Source organism: Chiloscyllium plagiosum, unplaced genomic scaffold, assembly GCF_037043375.1.
Source record: "Chiloscyllium plagiosum isolate Xiang-an unplaced genomic scaffold, Cpla_swu_hap1 HiC_scaffold_27, whole genome shotgun sequence".
NCBI lineage: Eukaryota > Metazoa > Chordata > Chondrichthyes > Orectolobiformes > Hemiscylliidae > Chiloscyllium > Chiloscyllium plagiosum.
Window position 1 is genome coordinate 12,027,148 of NW_028270165.1, and position 18,193 is coordinate 12,045,340.

The 18,193-nt window shown below is 44.5% G+C and overlaps 1 protein-coding gene across 2 annotated transcripts; it reads left to right on the plus strand.

Moving 5' to 3' along the window:
* Positions 1-1,633: 1,633 nt before the first annotated feature.
* Positions 1,634-14,913, plus strand: LOC148143122 (uncharacterized). 2 transcript variants are annotated; one of them, XM_087974047.1, is made up of 2 exons: positions 1,634-1,665; positions 12,291-14,913. In XM_087974047.1, exon 2 carries the CDS (start codon positions 12,614-12,616, stop codon positions 13,721-13,723), a length of 1,110 nt encoding a protein of 369 aa, XP_087830173.1. In that variant the 5' UTR covers positions 1,634-1,665; positions 12,291-12,613; the 3' UTR covers positions 13,724-14,913. The 2 variants fall into 2 exon arrangements, with proteins under 2 accessions (XP_087830173.1, XP_087830174.1); XM_087974048.1 differs by lacking the exon at positions 1,634-1,665 and adding an exon at positions 6,643-6,661.
* The last annotated feature ends 3,280 nt before the right edge of the window (positions 14,914-18,193 follow it).

The window sequence follows — 18,193 nt, forward strand, 5'->3', positions numbered from 1 at the left end:
AACTTTAAACAGAACATTGTTTGCAGCAAACTGCCTGGCCTTAAGGCAACATGATACAACCTTGTCATGGCAGAGGCTGCAAAACATGTCAGAGTGTCAACACAACTACACATGGGTTCACCACCCACCATGAGTGCAGCAGGTACTCATGTGACCCCGACAACATTGTTTATATCATACACTGCAGGCACTGACGCGCTGAGGCATGGTATATTGGCGAGACTGAGCAGAGGCTACGGCAATGGATAAATGGACACTGCACAACAATCACCAGGCAGGATTGTTCCCTCCCAGTCAAGGAACACTTCAGCGGTCCGAGACATTCAGCCTCGGACCTTCGGGTGACCATCCTCCAAGGCGGACTTCAGGACAGGCAAAAATGCAAATTGCTGAAAATGTGTTGCTGGAAAAGCGCAGCAGGTCAGGCAGCATCCAGGGAACAGGAGAATCGACGTTTCGGGCATAAGCCCTTCTTCAGAAACTTATGCCCGAAATGTCGATTCTCCTGTTCCCTGGATGCTGCCTGACCTGCTGCGCTTTTCCAGCAACACATTTTCAGCTCTGATCTCCAGCATCTGCAGACCTCACTTTCTCCTCAAAAATGCAAATTGGCCAAGCAGAGGCTGATAGCCAAGTTCGGTACCCATGGGGATGGCCTCAACTGGGACCTTGGATTCATGTCACACTGCAGCTGACCCCATTACATTATACTCTCTCATACACACACACACTCTCCTCCAGACCAACACACTCACGCAGACCCTCTCTCATACACAAGCGCTCTCTTATATGCTCCCACACACACACAGCCTCTCACAGACTTATAACCCATTACACTCTCACACAGACACACACTCACACCTCACCCCGCCCCCCCATACACACTCGGTTTCCCTTGCGCGCACATGCACAAGTTTGTGGAGTGAATATGTACGTGAAGAATTACATTATATTTTGTTCAAAACCTGCATTAATCCACGTAAGATTCTGTAACTCCCACTTTAGGAATAGAATCAATCTGACCTAACAGTGGGACACAGACTTTAACTTCACACCTTCAATGCATTACTTTAGCTGAGAAGACACCTGTTGTTAAAAGCAATCTTGAGAATGTAACTTTTAAAAAGTTCTGATATTTACATATGAAGGAACAGAAACTATCATGGTCATTCTAAAAGACGTAAGCTAAATTTGTTTAATATTACTCTCATGACACTATAATCGTCTTGCGATAAAGTCTGTGTCTAATTATTTTGCTGCACAACCACCCGATGAAGAAACAGCGCTTTGAAAACTAGTACTTCCAAATAAACCTTTTGGAATAACCTGGCGTTGTGTGATTTTTAACTTTGAAAATCTGTCAGTAATACCAGCATCTCCATACTGCGCATGCTACTCTGTGTCAGCAACGCAGTGCGCATGTTCACCGGTGTCAGCAAAACACTACGCATGCTCGTGCAACAAGCGGAAATGTCCCACGACCTTGTTTTGATGGACCAATGGGACGCTCAGGAGGACCGGATGGCGACTGGTCCTCCTGCCAATCACAGCAAACCCATTGTCTGGATGCGGAAGTTGGACCAAGATGTTGCTGTTCCTCTCTCTCTCTCTGAATGAAGATTGAGCTTCAGCCAGACCACAACTTTCTTCCTCACTCCAACATCTGTGAGTACAGCAATCTCTTTTCTCACCCCCTTTTCAATTCCGGGGTTCAGCTGTTGACTTGCAGGAACTGAAGGGAAACGGAGTGAACCCAGGGAGGGGACAGACTCGGGAAAGTTAGTCCAGGTCAGTTGAAAAACACATGGCAAATACAGGAGAATTGACATTTCGGGCATGAGCCTTTCATTAGGAATGATGTGTGGATGCACAGAGGGCCTCAACGTCCTTCTACACCAGTCAATGCCAGTTGTCAGACAGGTGCAGCAAGCAGTGAGCAAGGCAAGTGGTATTTAGCAAGAGGAATTGAGTTGAGAACTGGTGATGTCTTCCTGCAGTTAGAGCGTCATTGAATATATTCAAGGCTGAGTTCATCTGATTTTTGAACAACAAACAAGTGGATGATTATGGAGGAAGGCAAGAAAATGATTTTAAGACCAGCACAGAACAGTTACAGAGTAATACAGCACAGAAACAGACTCTTCAGTTCAAGTAGTCCATGCTGACTATGTTCTCAAACTAAACTAGCCCCACCCTGTGTTTAGCCCATATCCCTCTGAACCTTTCCTGTTGGAGTCATAGAGATGTACAGCATGGAAACAGACCCTTCGGTCCAACTTGTCCATGCCGACCAGTTATTCCAATCTAGTCCTATTTGCCAGCACTTGGCCCATGTCCCTCTAAATCCTTCCTAAATCAGATGCCTTTTAAATGCTCTAATTATACCAGCCTCTACCACTTCCTCTGACTGGTCATTCTGTACACATTACCATTCTCTTGGTGAAAAAGCTGCCTCTTAGGTCCCTTTTATGTCTTTTTCCCCCCTCACCCTAAACCTATGCCCCCTCGTTCTGAACTCCCCCACCACAGGGAGAAGACTTTGTCTATTTACTCAGCCATGCCCCTCTGTAAAGTCACCCCTCAGCCTCCGATACTCGAGGGAAAACAGCCCCAACCTATGCAGCCTCACCCAAGAGCGTAAATCTTTCAAACTTGGCAACATCCTGGTAAATCTTTTTCTGAACGCTTACAAGTTTTAAACATTCTTCTGATGGGAAGGAATCCAGAGTTGCATGCAATTTTCCAAATGTGGCCTCACCAATGTCCTGGACAGCTACAACATCAACTCCCAACTCCTTTACTCGATGCTCTAACCAATAAAGGAAAGCATACCAAATGATGCCTTCACTATCCTATCTACTTGCAACTCTACCTTCAAGGAACTATGAACCTGTACTTCAAGGTCTCTTTGTTCAGCAACACTCCCCAGGACCTTACCGTAAAGTGTATAGGTCCTACTCTGATTTGTTTGTCCAAAATTCAGCACCTCACATTTATCTAAGTTAAATTTCATCATTCATGTAATTATTCAAATGTCTTTTAAATGTTTTAACTGTACCTGCATCCACCTCTTTCTCTGGACATTCACTCCACTCACAAACGACTCTCTGTGGGGAAACAAAATGGTGCCCCTCATGTCTTTTTTTAGAAATCTTTCTCCTCTCTTCTTCAAAAGTTGCTCCCTAATCTTGAATCCCCACCAAGGGAAAGGATCTCCGCTGTTCACCTCATCGATATCACTCATGATTTTGTCATCCTCTATTAGGTCACCACTCAACGTCCTCTTCTCCAGTAGAAACATTTCTAGCCTATTCACAGAGATGCAGGTATATTCATATTCACTTATGATCTGTTCAATGCTGGTGCAGGCTTGACAGGGTAAATGGCCTGCTCCCAATTCTCTCACTCCTAGTCCAGGACAATAACAGACCATTAAACACAGGAGCAGAAATTAGGCCTTTCAGCCCATCGGGACTGCTCTGTCATTAAATCATGGCTGATACGTTTCTCAATCTCATTCTCCCACTTTCTTCACGTAACCCTCGATTTCCCTCTTGACACTCAAGAACTTATTTGTCTCTGTCTTAAACATATTCAGTGACCTGGCCTCCACAGCCTTCTGTAGCAGTGAATTCCACATGTTCATCACTTTCTGGCTGAAAAGGTTTCTCCTTATCTTTGTTCTAAAAAGGTTTTCCCTTTACTCTAATGCTGTGCCCTCAGGTCCTAGTCTCTCCTACCAATTGAAGCATCTTCTCCACGAGCACTCTGTCCAGGCCATTCAGTATTCTGTCTGTTTCAATTAGATCTCCCCTGTGTGTGGGCCTGTGTATCAGCACAGACCAGACCCTTCAGGATGAGGTACAGCAGGGATTAGGTTCAGCAAAGTGAGAGTGGAGGGTGTGTGTGTGTGGGAGATGGAGACTCAACATTTAGGGAATGAGAGGGGAAAGAAAGAATTGATAGGATGGGCTGATGGGCCAAGGAGTGGCAGAATGAGTTTAATTTAGATAAATGTGAGGTGTTGCATTTTGGTAAGGCAAATCAGGGCTGGACTTACACAGTTAATAGGGAATGTTGATGAACAAAGAGACCTTGCAGGTTCATATTCCTTGAAAGTGGAATTGTAAGGAGACAAGATAATGAAGAAGGCATTTGGTATGCTTTCCCTTATTGGTCAGACAATTGAGTACGGGAGTTGGGAGGTCATGTTGCGGCTGCACAGGTGTTTTAAAAAAAATTCTCAAGGTCAGGTTCGTAGGAGAGTAGTCTGACACAGAACAAACGACCAAGAGGCGAGTCTGCTAGAATATGAGCATTTTATTCCCCGCAGCGTCGCCACAACCAGGTCTCATACTTACAACGGGTCTGGCTTATACTCACTCTACATGTTACCGGAACTGGGAGCCGTCAGTTCTCGTAGAGCGGTTGCCAACAACCCACGCTCGGCGGTTAAACGTAACCCCGGAGCAGACTCACCGAACTGGAGACTTTTCCAGCTGATATACTCTTTTCCAGATATAAACATTCATGTGAACAGCAGAGCAAGGCTAAAAAACACATTCCATTCTGGTTACATACAGATAAGAAGATTCACACGGGGAGGTGTGTAATAAGATTCACACGGGACTAAGCAACACCTCCATTCCGGTTAGATTCACACATGTATTGGGACATAATTTTTAACCGTTTCACCACAACAGGACATTGGTTAGGCCACTTTTGGAATAGTGTGTGCAATTCTGGTGGCCCTCCTATGGAAGAATGTTGTGAAACTTGAAGGGGTTTAGAAAAGATTTACAAGGATGTTGGCAGAGTTGGAGGGTTTGAGTTGTCGGGAGACACTGAATAGGCCGTGGATATTTTCCCTGGAGCATTGGAGCCTGAGGGGTGACCTTATAGAAGTTTATAAGGAGTGTGGATAAGGTGAATAGCAAAAATCTTTTCCTCGTGGTAGGGCAGTCCATAGCTTTCACTTGAGAGGGGAAAGGTTTAAAACAGACCTGAGGGGCAACTTTTTCAGTGTGTTTATTGAATGAGCTGCCAGAGGAAGTGGTGGAGCCTGCTGCAATTACAACATTTAAAAGGCATCTGGATGAGTATATCAATAGGAAGGGTTTAGAGGGGTATGGGCCAAATGCTGGCAAATGGGACTAGTTTAATTTAGAATACCTGGCCAGCGCAGACGAGTTGGACCAAAGGGATTGTTTCCATGCTGTATGACTCTGATAATCATTGGTGAAAGCAGAAGTGTCGTTGTGAAGACTGGGCTTTCAGAGCAGCTTTCAAAGATGTTTTGCCCTTACTGGGAGCAGAAGGTATAGTGAAATCTTTCATTTGTGAGACAGCAACTGAGTGAGTGAGTACATCCTGGATTTTGGTGGAAAGTGGGAATTCATTGCAATGTGGGGTTGAAGTGCTTTAAGGTTTACTGGCAGTAAGTAAAGTGTGCTGAACAGGGAACCAATGGGAAATGTAGGGTTATAGGTTCGTATTAATAACAGCAAGAATAGGCCATTTGGCCCATCCACCCTGCTCTGCCATTCATTAAGATTATGGCTGATCGATCCTTTTAAACTGCTCATTTGTGTCAGCCTCCAACACTGTATTTCCAATGCTGTTCATCAGAAGGAGCAGTGAATCAGTAACTGGTATCGTTAGCCTCACGATTTTCAGTACTGCAGGTATAGCATTGTTTCATCAGCATTGTAAAGTTTATTGGCAGCAGTGGGAGGCGTGGGCTGTATTCATGAGAAACAATTCTGCATTTAGATAACACACACACTCTCGTGGCACTTGTCTTTGGATTGGCAGAAGGTGGGAGGTTTTGGGTGCTGTGACCCAGGGCAAACAACTGCGGTAAATCATAGAAGCCCAACAGTGTGGAAGCAGGCCATTCAGCTCATCGAGTCCACGGCAGTCCCTCTGAAGAGTAAACCACTCGTGCAGCTACCCCCCTCCCCCATCACCAATCCAGTTGTTTCTGCTGGTGGGTGAGATTAGCAATAGATGACATGGCCTCAAGATTAGGGGGAGTCGTTTTAGGACAGATGAGGAGGAACTGCTCTTCCGGGAGAGTAGTGACTCTCTGGAACTGTCTGTTCAAGGAAGCAGTAGAGGCAGCTTCATTGAGTATATTCAAAACACAGTTGGATGGGTTATTGCATGGTAGGGAAATTAAGGGTAGTTGGGATAATGCAATGGATCGATCAGCCATGATCTTAATGAATGGCAGAGCAGGGTGAATGGGCCAAATGGCCTACTCCTGCTTCTATTGCTATGAACCTGTAACCCTGTATTTCCCATTGGCTAATCCACCTAACCTGCACATCCCTGGACACTGGGCAATTTCTCATGGCCAATCCAAATCAAGGCAGGTGATGTGGAAAATGAGCATCAGAGAATGATAGAAAGGGACAAGGAGAGTAAATGTACCAGCAATCAAAGCTGGATTCAGAAGATCACAAAAACTGAAACTAAAAACGGCGTGTCTGAATGTGTGCTGCATTGTAACAAAAGTGAATGAATTGACTGCGCACATTGAAGTGAATAATTATGGTCTGAGACTCCTTACAGAGTCATGGCTTCAGGATGACAAGGAGTGGATCCTGAATATCGAAGGGGTACATGGAATTCAAGTTGAATGGGAAGCGAGTTTAAGGTAAAGGCACTGCCAGTCAAAGCACTGATAACATGGTAGTCTGGTGTAAGCTCGGATTTTAGGTCCTGATTTCCCTGTCCTCTTATCTCCCTGTTCCCACAGAGTAAGATGTTGTCTGTTCTCAGCTCTGCTGGACTTCTGCTGAAACTTTGACCCCACTTTTTACACCTTCCGGAACAATAAAACATTCAGTCACTCAAGGCCTGACCCACAACCTCCCAGCCTGTCAACTGAACAGTGTTATCATCGCAGAGAATAAAACAAGAAAAATGGAACAAAATTAGGAATTAAATAGGTTCTTGTTTAATGTTTGTTTGTTAGGACGTAAACCAGAAATTAGGTCTCCCAGGATTTTTATTGTGCCCTAATTGAGGAATTCTCTCTCCCTTACATCTAACTATTAGTATCCAGCTATGATTTATAACAATATTTGCATCAACAGAAATAAAGCATCTGTTATCAAATAGACATAGAAATATACAGCACGGAAATAGACTTTTTGATCCAACACATCCATGCTGATAAGGTATCCTATGTAAATCTAGTTCCATTTGCCAACATTTGGTCCATATCCCTCTAAACCCTTCCTACTTACATACCCATCCAGATGCCTTTTAAATGTAATTGTACTGGCCCCTTCCTCTGGCAGCTCAGTCCATAAATGCACCATCCTCTTTGTGAAAACATTGATCCTTAGGTCCCTTTTAAATCTTTCCCCTCCCACCCTAAACCCTCTAGTTTTGGACACCCCCACCCTGGGAGACATGCTTGCCTATTTACCCTGTTTATGCCCCTCATGATTTTATAAACCTTGACAAGATTACCCCTCTTGCCTTTGACGCTCCAGGGAAAGCAGCCCCATATTATTCAGCCTCTCCTTATACCACAATCGTCCAACCCTGGTGACATCCTTGTCAATCTTTTCTGCACCCTCTCAAGTTTCACAACATCCTTCCTACCCTGTAGCAGGGAGACCAGAATCTAATGCAATATTCCAAAAGTAGCCTAACCAATGTCCTGTATAGCTGCATCATGACCTCCCAACTCCGATACCCAATGTATTCTATGGACCAAATAAAATCTCTGCAGTTCAGAAAGAAGCTATGATTTTATTCTGTGTCCCAGTCAATTTTAGTCATTATCTCTGGTGTATGGTGTGTCAGGATGGGATCACTGGTACCAGAATTGCATGCAATATTACAAAAGTGGCCTAACCAATATCCTGTGAAGTGTACCAAACACCACCTTCACTATCCTGTCTACCTGTGACTCCACTTTCAAGAACTATGAACCTGCCATAGAGTCATGCAGCATGGAAGCAGACCTTCGGTCCAACCAATCCATGCCAACTATAATTCCAAATTAAACTCGTCTCTCCTGCCTGCTCCTGGCCTGTATCCCTCCGAACTTTGCCTATTCATGTACTTAAACAAATGTCTTTGAACTGTACCCACATTCCACACATGAACCACCCTCTGTGAAAAATTAGTATTTGAATGGCAAGGATTGAAAGATTCAGAAGATTTACAAGGACGTTCCAGGGTTGGAGGTTTTCAGCTTCAGGGAGAGGCTGAATAGATTGGGGCTGTTTTCCCTGGATCGTTGGAGGCTGAGGGGTGACCTTATAGAAGTTCATAAAATCATGAGGTCTTTTCCCTGGGGTAGGGGAGTCCAGAGGTTGAGGATGAGAGGGCAAAGACTTAAAATTACTTAAGGGGCAACTTTTTCATGCAGAGGTTGGTGCATGTATTGAATGAGCTGCCAGAGGAAGTGGTGGAGGCTGGCACAATGACAACATTTAAAAGGCCTCTGGATGGGTGTTTGAATAGGAAGGGTTTTGGGGGACATGGGCCAAGTGTTGGTAAATGTGGCTAGATTAATTTTGGATATCTGGTCGGCCTAGACGAGTTGGACCGAAGGGTCTGTTTCCGTACTGTACATCTCTATGACACTGAGGTTGAATAAGTCCTGATCTGATTTGCATTTCCAAAATGCAGCACCTTACATTTATCTGCATTAAACTCCATCTGATCAAGATCCTGTTTTAATCAGAGGTAACTTCCTTCGCTGTCCACTATACCTCCAATTTTGGCATCATCTGCAAACTTACTAACTATACCCACTATGTTCACATCCAAATCATTTATATAAATGATGAAAAGTAGTGGACTCAGCACTGATTCTTGTGGCACATCACTGGCCACAGGCCTCCAGTCTGAAAAGCAATCGTCCACTACCACCCTCTTTCCTCTACCTTCAAGCCACTTCTGTATCCGGTTGATTAGTTCTCCCTGTATTTTGAGATCTTACCTTGCTAACTAATCTTCCATGAGGAACTTTGTTGAATGTCTTACTGAAGTCCATGTAGGTGAAACCCACCACTCTGCCTTCATCAATCCTCTTTGTTACTTCTTCAAAAAACTCAGTCAAGTTTGTGAGACATGATTTCCCATTCACAAAGCCATGCTGACTATCGCTAATTGGACCTTGCCTTTCCAAGTACATATACATCCTGTCCCTCAGGATTCCCTCCAACAACTTGCCTATCACCGATGTCAGGCTCACTGATCTGTAGTTCCCTGGCTTTTTTTGACCACCTTTCTTAAATAGTGGCACCACATTAGCCAACCTCCAATCTTTTGGAACCTGTGACTATTGATGATACAAATATCTCAGCAAGGGGCCCAAAAATCACCTCCCTACCTTCCAGAGAGTTCTGGGGTACACCTGATCAGATCCTGGGAATTTATCCACTTTTATGTGTTTCAAGATATCCAGTACCACCACTTCGATAATATGGACATTTTGCAAGATGTCACCATCTATGTCCCCACATTCTATATCTTCCATGTCCTTCTCTACAGTAAACAATGATGCAAAATACTCATTTAGGATCTTCCCCATCTTCTCCGCTCCACACATAGGCTGCCTCGCTGATCTTTAAGAGGCCCTATTCTCTCCCTAGTTACCCTTTTGTCCTTAAATGTATTTATAAAAACCCCTTCTAAGTCTCCTTTAACATATTTGCCAAAGCTATTTCATGTCCCCTTTTCGCCCTCCTAATTGTTTTCTAAAGTATACTCTTCTAAGGATGCATTTGATTTTTCCTATCCATACTTGTCATATGCTTCTGTCTTTTTGTTAGCCAAACCCCAATTTCTCTAGTCATTTGCATTTCCTACACCTACCAGCCTTTTCTTTCACCCTAACAGGAATATACTGTCTCTAGACTTTCGTTATCTCATTTTTGAAAGCTTCCCATTTTCCAGCCGTCCCTTTACCTGCGAACATTTGCCCCCAATCAGCTTTTCAAAGTTCTTGCGTAATACCATCAAAATTAGCCTCCCTCCAATTTAGAACTTTGACTTTTAGATCTGGTCTGTCCTTTTTCCATCGTTATTTTAAATCTACTACAATTATGGTCACTGGCCCCAAAGTGCTCCTGCACTGACACCTCAGTCACCTGCCCTGCCTTATTTCTCAAAAGTAGGTCAGGTTTTGCACCTTTTCTGGTAGGATCATTGACATACTGACTCAGAAAAGTTTCTTGTACACACTTAACAAATTCCTCTTGATCTAAACCCTGAACAGAGGCAGTCCCAATCGATGTTTGGAAAGTTAAAATCCCCTACCATGACCATCCTTTTACTCTTACAGCTAACTGAAATCTCCTCATTACAAATTTGTTTCTCAATTTCCCGCTGACTATTAGAGGATCTATTTTACAATCCCAGTAAGGTGATCATCCCTTTCTTATTGCTCAGTTCCACCCAAATATCTTCCCTGGTTGTATTCCCAGGAATATCCTCTCTAAATACAGCAGTAATACTATCCCTTATCAGAAACTCCACTCCCCCTCCTCTCTTGCGCCCACACCATGCTTCTTATAGCACTTGTATCCTGGAACATTGAGCTGGCAGCCCTGTCCGTCCCTGAGCCACGTTCTGTAATTGCTATGATATCCCAGACCCATGTTCCTAACCATGCCCCGATTTCATCTGCCTTCCCTGTTGGGCCTCTTGCATTAAAGTAAATGCAGTTTAATTTATCAGTGCTACCTTGTTCTCTGCTTTTTTCCTTCCTGCCCTGACTATTTGACTCACTCCCTTTCCCAACTGGACGAATCTCAGGTTAATCTCTTTCCTCACTATTTCTCTGGGGCCCATCCCCCACTTACTCATTCAGCAACTTTACTGGCTTTCTTTCTGCAAGCATCCTTGACATTTCATTATCCTGTCCTTGATTTAGCTTGTTCCAGGTCATTGTCACCTAAATGAAGTTTTCCTCCATACACACTTAATGCTATCTGGCTGCTTGAGGGTTTTCAGGTTTCTGTGACCTGGATAATGTGATCAGCAGACATCTGGCAAACTACAGGAATTGCCACCTATGTTACATTCATTTAACTGTACTGGCAGTGATCACTTATTTTGTGAATTTATGTTGTGGTTCTGTTTGCCAAGCTGGGAATTTGTGCTGCAGACATTTCGTCCCCTGTCTAGGTGACATCCTGAGTGCTTGGGAGCCTCCTGTGAAGCGCTTCTGTGTTGTTTCCTCTGGCATTTATAGTGGTCTGTCCCTGCCGCTTCCGGTTTGTCAGTTCCAGCTGTCCGCTGCAGTGTTCGGTATATTGGGTCCAGGTCGATGTGTTTATTGATAAAATCTGTGGATGAGTGCATTGCCTCGAGGCATTCCCTGGCTGTTCTCTGTTTGGCATTTCCTATAATAGTAGTGTTGTCCCAGTCAAACTCATGTTGCTTGTCATCTGTGTGTGGCTACTAAGGATAGCTGGTCGTGTCGTTTCATGGCTAGTTGGTGTTCATGGATACGGATCGTAAGCTGTCTTCCTGTTTGTCCTATGTAGTGTTTTGTGCAGTCCTTGCATGAGATTTTGTACACTACGTTGGTTTTGCTCATGTTGGGTATCGGGTCCTTTGTCCTGGTGAGTTGTTGTCTGAGAGTGGCTGTGGTTTGTGTGCTGTTATGAGTCCTAGTGGTCGTAGTAGTTTGGTTGTCAGTTCAGAAATGTTCTTGATGTATGGTAACGTGGCTAGTCCTTTGGGTTGAATGAGTAAGTGGGGGATGGGCCCCAGGGAAATAGTGAGGAAAGAGATTAACCTGAGATTCGTACAGTTGGGAAAGGGAGTGAGTCAAATAGTCAGGGCAGGAAGGAAAAAAGCAGAGAACAAGGTAGCACTGATAAATTAAACTGCATTTACTTCAATGCAAGAGGCCCAACAGGGAAGGCAGATGAAATCGGGGCAACATGAGTTTGACTGGGATAACACTACTATTATAAGACAAGCCAAACAGAGAACAGCCAGGGAATTCCCAGAGGCATGGCACTCATCCACAGATTCAATCAATAAACACATCGACCTGGACCCAATATACCGGCCACTGCAGCGGACAGCTGGAACTGACAACCGGAAGCGGCAGAGACAAACCACTATAAATGCCGGAGGAAACAACACAGAAGCGCTTCACAGGAGGCTCCCAAGCACTCAGGATGTCGTCTAGACAGGGGATGAAACGTCTGCAACACAAATTCCCAGCTCGGCGAACAGAACCACAACAACGAACACCCGAGCTATAAATCTTCTCACAAACTTTGAATTTATTTTTGCAGAAAAAACGTGGAAAGAAATTTGAAGCAATTGATACGTCGACTTCTGGCAGAGCTCCTTGATTCATTGGGACTTGGATATCAGCAGTCATTCAAATTGAGAAGAAATGTTTGCTTTTGTCTGGTTGAGAGGTTTTGGACACTGGTGTGGCAGGAAGAATACTGAGACACCCGAGTGAGGGAGATCCAGTGTGTTGACTGAAAAGTACTTCACACCATTTACTCAGCTTGGAATATCAAAATCTCACCCCTCACGTTGGGGACAGACTATGTACCCTTTGTATTTATAATTTCAAACCCAGAGCAACACAAGGAAAGCTCTCCTCATGGGGAAACCATGGAAATGCGGGGACTGTGGGAAAGGATTCCCTTCTCCCTCTGTGCTGGAAATACACAGACGTGTTCACACTGGGGAGAGGCCGTTCATCTGCCACCATTGCGGGAAAGGATTCATTCAGTTGTCTCAGCTGCAGACACACCAGCGTGTTCACACCGGGGAGAAGCCGTTCACCTGCTCAGTGTGCGGGAAGGGGTTTGCGAATTCTTCCAACCTGCGGGCGCACCAGCGGGTCCACACGAGAGAGAAGCCCTTCACGTGCTTGATGTGCGGGAAGAGGTTCGCACATTCATCTGCACTGCTAATCCATCAGCGGGTCCACACTGGGGAGAGGCCGTTCACTTGCTCCGAGTGCGGGAAGGCTTTCCATCGTACAAGCAACTTGCGGAAGCATGAGCGGGTCCACACGGGGGAGAGACCCTTCAGGTGCCCCAAGTGCGGGAAGGGGTTCAGTCAGGTGGGCGACCTGCAGAATCACGAGCAGGTCCACTCGGGGGAGAGGCAACTCACCTGCTCTGAGTGCGGGAAAGCCTTCGGTCATGTGGGCGACCTGCGGAGGCACCAGCGGGTCCACACTGGGGAGAGGCCGTTCACCTGTCCCGAGTGCGGGAAGGCCTTCCGTTATGTTAGTAACCTACGGACCCACCAGCGGATCCACACAGGGGAAAAGCCATTCACCTGCCCAGAGTGCGGGAAGGGGTTCTATCATGTGGGCAACTTGCGGAATCACGAGCATGTCCACACGGAGGAGAGGCCATTCACCTGCCCTGAGTGCGGGAAGGCCTTCTATTATGTGGGTGACCTGCAGAAGCACCAACGGGTCCACACCAGGGAGAGGCCATTTGCCTGCTCAGTGTGTGGGAAGGGGTTCAGTCATATGGGCAACTTACGAAAGCATGAGTGGGTCCACACAGAGGAGAGGCCCTTTACCTGCACTGTGTGTGGGAAGGGATTCATCAATTCTTCCAGCATGCTGACTCACCAGCGGGTCCACACCGGGGAGAGGCCATTCACCTGCTCTCAGTGTGGGAAGGGTTTCACCCAATCCTCCTACCTGCAGAAGCACCAGCGAGTTCATTTGTCATTGCAGGGGGATTGAAGGAGTGAGTGCCATTATCGACTGGACTATCAACCCAGCTCTGGGGACTCCCGGGTTTGCAGGGAAGATCTGAAGCTGTAACAAAGTTGGGTGGCAATAAAGGTTACCTAAATATACCACCGGACTCAGACTCTCATTAAAACTGAGCTCCAGCAGATTTTTGTTTTGATGCTGCTCATTTCTTTCAACCTCTCGCACTAAGTTTCCAATGTTGTGTATCAGAAGCTAATATTGTTAGGAACTGTTAAATTTTTCATCTCTGCAGCTGCTGCATCATTTCATCAGCATTGTAAAGTTTACTGGCAGCAGTGCAAGGTGTGGGCTGTATTCACTAGAAACAAAGTTTAAAAACCACATAACAGCTGGTTATAGTCCAACAGGTTTATTTGGAAGGACGAGCTTTTGGAGTACTCCTTCATCGGGTAGTTGTGGAGCAGGATCATAGGACAGAATTTGTAGCAAAAGATTAGTGTCATGCAACTGAAATGGTAGATTGAACAAATCTAGATTGCTGTTATGTCTTTCACCTTTTAGAATGGGTTGCAGGTTTAGGTTCATTAATACGTAAATCACAGAACTACTTTTAAGTCACATTCTCGACGTAACTTAAGGTGACATTTCGGCTCAGACAATGCATTAAAGTTGAGGTCAGAGATCATCTGTATCCCAATCTTGAGTCAGACTGGTTCTATTTCCAAAGTAGGAATTCATAAAATATTGCGTGGATTGACTACTTGCAGACTGTGTGCTTTTTGAGCAAAACTGAATGTAACTGCATATATAATTCTGCAAATTCTGCAAGGTAGAAGAAAGAGGGTGGTGGTGGAGGGTTGCTTTTCAGACTGGAGGCCTGTGACCAGTGGTGTGCCACAAGGATCAATGCTGGGTCCACTACTTTTCATCATTTATATAAATGATTTGGATGTGAACATAGGAGGTATTAGTTAGCAGGTTTGCAGATGACACCAAAATTGGAGGCATAATAGACAGTATAACAGGATCTTGAACAGATGGGCCAGTGGGCTGAGGGTAGGCAGATGGAGTTTAATTTGGAGATGGAGATAAATGCAAGGTGCTGCCTTTTGGAAAAGCAGGACTTAGACACTTAATGGTAAGGTCCCAGGGAGTGTTGCTGAACAAAGAGACCTTGGAGTGCAGGTTCATAGCTCCTTGAAAGTGGAGTTGCAGGTAGATAGGATAGTTAAGAAGATGTTTGGTATGCTTTCCTTTTTTGGTCAGAGCATTGAGCATTGGTTAGGCCACTGTTAGAATATTGTGTGCAATTCTGGTTTCCTTCCTATCAGAAGGATGTTGTGAAACTTTTAAATCTTTTCTAAACCCTTTCAAGGATGTTGCAAGTGTCAGAGGGATCAAGCTATTGGGAGAGGCTGAATAGGCTGGGACTATTTTCCTTGGAGGATCAGAGGCTGAGAGGTGACCTTATTGAGGTTTATAAAATCATGAGGGGCATGGATAGGATAAATAGACAAAGTCTTCTCCCTGAGGTTGGGGAGTCCAGAACTATAGGGCATAGGTTTGAGGGGAAATATGGTGAGAGGGGAAAGATATAAAAGGGACCCAAAGGAGCAACTTTTTTCACACAGGGTGGTGTGTATGGTTGAAGCTGGAGTTTGTGTGAGAGTGTGTGCATAAGAGTGCATGTTTGTGTATGTGCATGTGTGGTAAAATGAGTGTGTGATGGGAGTATAAGCCGGTGAGAGTTTCGGGGGGGGGGGGGGGTTGGTGAATGTGTGTGTCTGAGAGGGGTATGGATAAAAGCAAGGGGTTGCATCTTGGTAAAACAAACAAAGCAGCACTTGTACAATTAATGGTAGGGCCCTGGGTCTTGATGTAGAACAGAGATAGCTGGGGGTTTCAGCACATAATTCTTTGAAAGTTACACCACTGGTAGACAGGGTGGTTAAGAAGGCGCTTAGCACATTTGCCTTCATGCTTTGGACTTTCTCACAAATATGGTGCACCAAAAGACAGAATTTTTATAAGACATGGCAGCCCTTTTTGAATTATCTGGAAGCAGATTTGTCTGCCATTTTAATTAGGGCCTTTGTGTAGCCATGTTGGTTTGGTTTAGTGAACCCTATGCCCTGACAGGAAGAATTTCAAACAAATGTTGGGGTAATAATTGATGCTCTTGAAGATTGAGAGCTACGGTCTTATTGCACATTTTTTATTGATCTGTAGTGAGTATAGTTTTGATATGTTTTGTGTAGTAGTTGGTTTACTGTTATTGTTGTTAGAATGTTATTTTCATATTTTTATAGCTTTATCATTCAGAAAAAGGTTGCAATAAAAGTATTAAAATGTCTAATGCTTTGTGTCTGTGACATGGTTATCAGTCAAGGATAGTTTCCCTATCACCACCAAGCCCCTGAATCAGTATCTAATTAAGGAAACTGCAAACATTCATAAGTAGAGAAAACAGCAGCTGTATTTAAGAGACAGAAGATGAGGTGTTCTTTCTCCAGGCGTCAGGTGGTTAGAGTTTGGCGGTGGAGGCCACAGGGCAGTGGAGTCATTTAATTTCAGTATCCCAGAGCTGGTCTCTAAACTGTTCTGCAAGTTGGCCTCCATTCTCCCCAATGTAGAGGAGACCAGGTAGAGAACTGGACATATTTATAAGATTTATTTATTTATAAGTTGTATAAATCTTAATCTCCCAGAGTTATTTTCTAAAAAAATTTAAATTAAATTGGGTGACTATGAAAGAGTTTGTTGATCAGACTTGAATCATCACCCTCAAATGAGACAATGCCATTAATATCAGTGAACAGCTGTTTTTGTTAAAAAGCACGAGTTCTTGATGTATTTTCACAACTTATTGGTATTCACATCTGCACATTCAATGTCAAACTCTGACATCAGAAATGAAATAACACCATTAATTTTGTCTTACAATAATCCAACAAACAAATTAATAACACAATGAATACCAAGTCCGATTAATATGAAATTAAATTTGACCAAATAAAATGTAAAATCAAACGGGAGATAACAAATGAGGGAAGGGCAGAAGGCAAGAAATGCAGCATCATAGAAGGTGCTCCTCCAGGGAGTGTATTTTACCAACTACAACTGCTCAATATAAACAAACACTCTGACATGACCCTCCAGTTTTAATGTAAACCATAGCCCCATACAGTAGGTACCATTTAAATAAGTTAATAGATACAAGCCTTGAGCAAATCCAGCCTCCAGCCGGACCCCCCGCTTCTTGGAGCTCGGACCTTCCTCCAGCTCCGGGGGGTTGTTGAGCTCCTGGGCTCCGGCCGCCGCCGAAGAAGCCGCGGGCGCCGGCTCTCTCTCCTCCACCGCCGACATTTTTAATTTGTTTTCTCGTTCACCCGGTAACAGTTACCTCCCCCTTCCCGGGCAATATACACAAATAAACAATAAACCCACCGGGCAGTGTCTCCTTTTCTTCACAACTTTTGTTTGGAAAGTTCCGACTTTAATTTGAAATGTATTTTAAAGGTATTTTCTGAGGTAAACTATGCCTGTCTGCCCCCCTCCCTCCGTCAGAAACCGCCCGCTGAGTCGATGAGAAAACCGCAGCCTCGCGCCGCCATCTTTGTTTTTCTTCTTCAATCCGTCTCCTCCTTCAGTGACGCGCGTCATCCGCGTCCCCTCCAATCAGAGCGCACCTTACACCACCTGACCAATGGCAGCTGGCATTCCGTGTCGTGTTGATCCCACCCTCTGGAATATCTCTCTGATTAGTCGGTACCGACCACAAGCTTTGGGATTGGTGGGGAATTTCACAATCAAGTCAGTGTATCCGCCCTTTTCATTCCCGTTCATTCTTTCAACAGCAGATGACCCAATTTACTGCAACGGGCTCTGGGGCGATAGCGGTAGTGTCACATATTCAGGGGGAAGATGTGATTTTTAACGTTATCAACCAATTCAACTGTGGCACCTCCACATCCATTCATTCAACCGAAGAGGCTCACTTTAGTGTAATGGGCTCTGAGGGTATAATAGTTGTATCCCATGTTGAGAAGAAACCTCTCCCCATTCATTCAGTAGAAGAGGGCCTATTTGCTGCAGAGGTTTTTGTTAAGGCGCAGTGGTAGTGTCCCTATCTTCGAGCCCTGAAATCCCACTGCTATGAGGATGCGTAATAACAAATTTTTTAGTCATAAGTCACATGACACCAGGTTAGAGTCCAGCAAGTTTGTTTGGAGGGGATCTTACAGAAATATATTAAATTATGAAAGAAATAGAAATAGTCTCACCTACCAATGCAACATCCTAAAATAAGAGCACATGGCCTCAAGATTAGAGGAAGCAGGTTTAAAACTGAACTGAGAAGAAACTTCTTCACCCAGAGGGTTGTTAATCTATGGAATTCCTTGCCCAGGGAAGTATTTGACATTACTTCAGCAATCACTAGAAGCAGTAGATACGTTTTTGAAAAATAAAAGAATTAAGGATATGGTGAAAACGCAG

Bases quoted from the DNA above. Each gene is read 5' to 3' on its own strand.
- LOC148143122 (XM_087974047.1), top strand. From the start codon at position 12,614: ATGGGGAAACCATGGAAATGCGGGGACTGTGGGAAAGGATTCCCTTCT.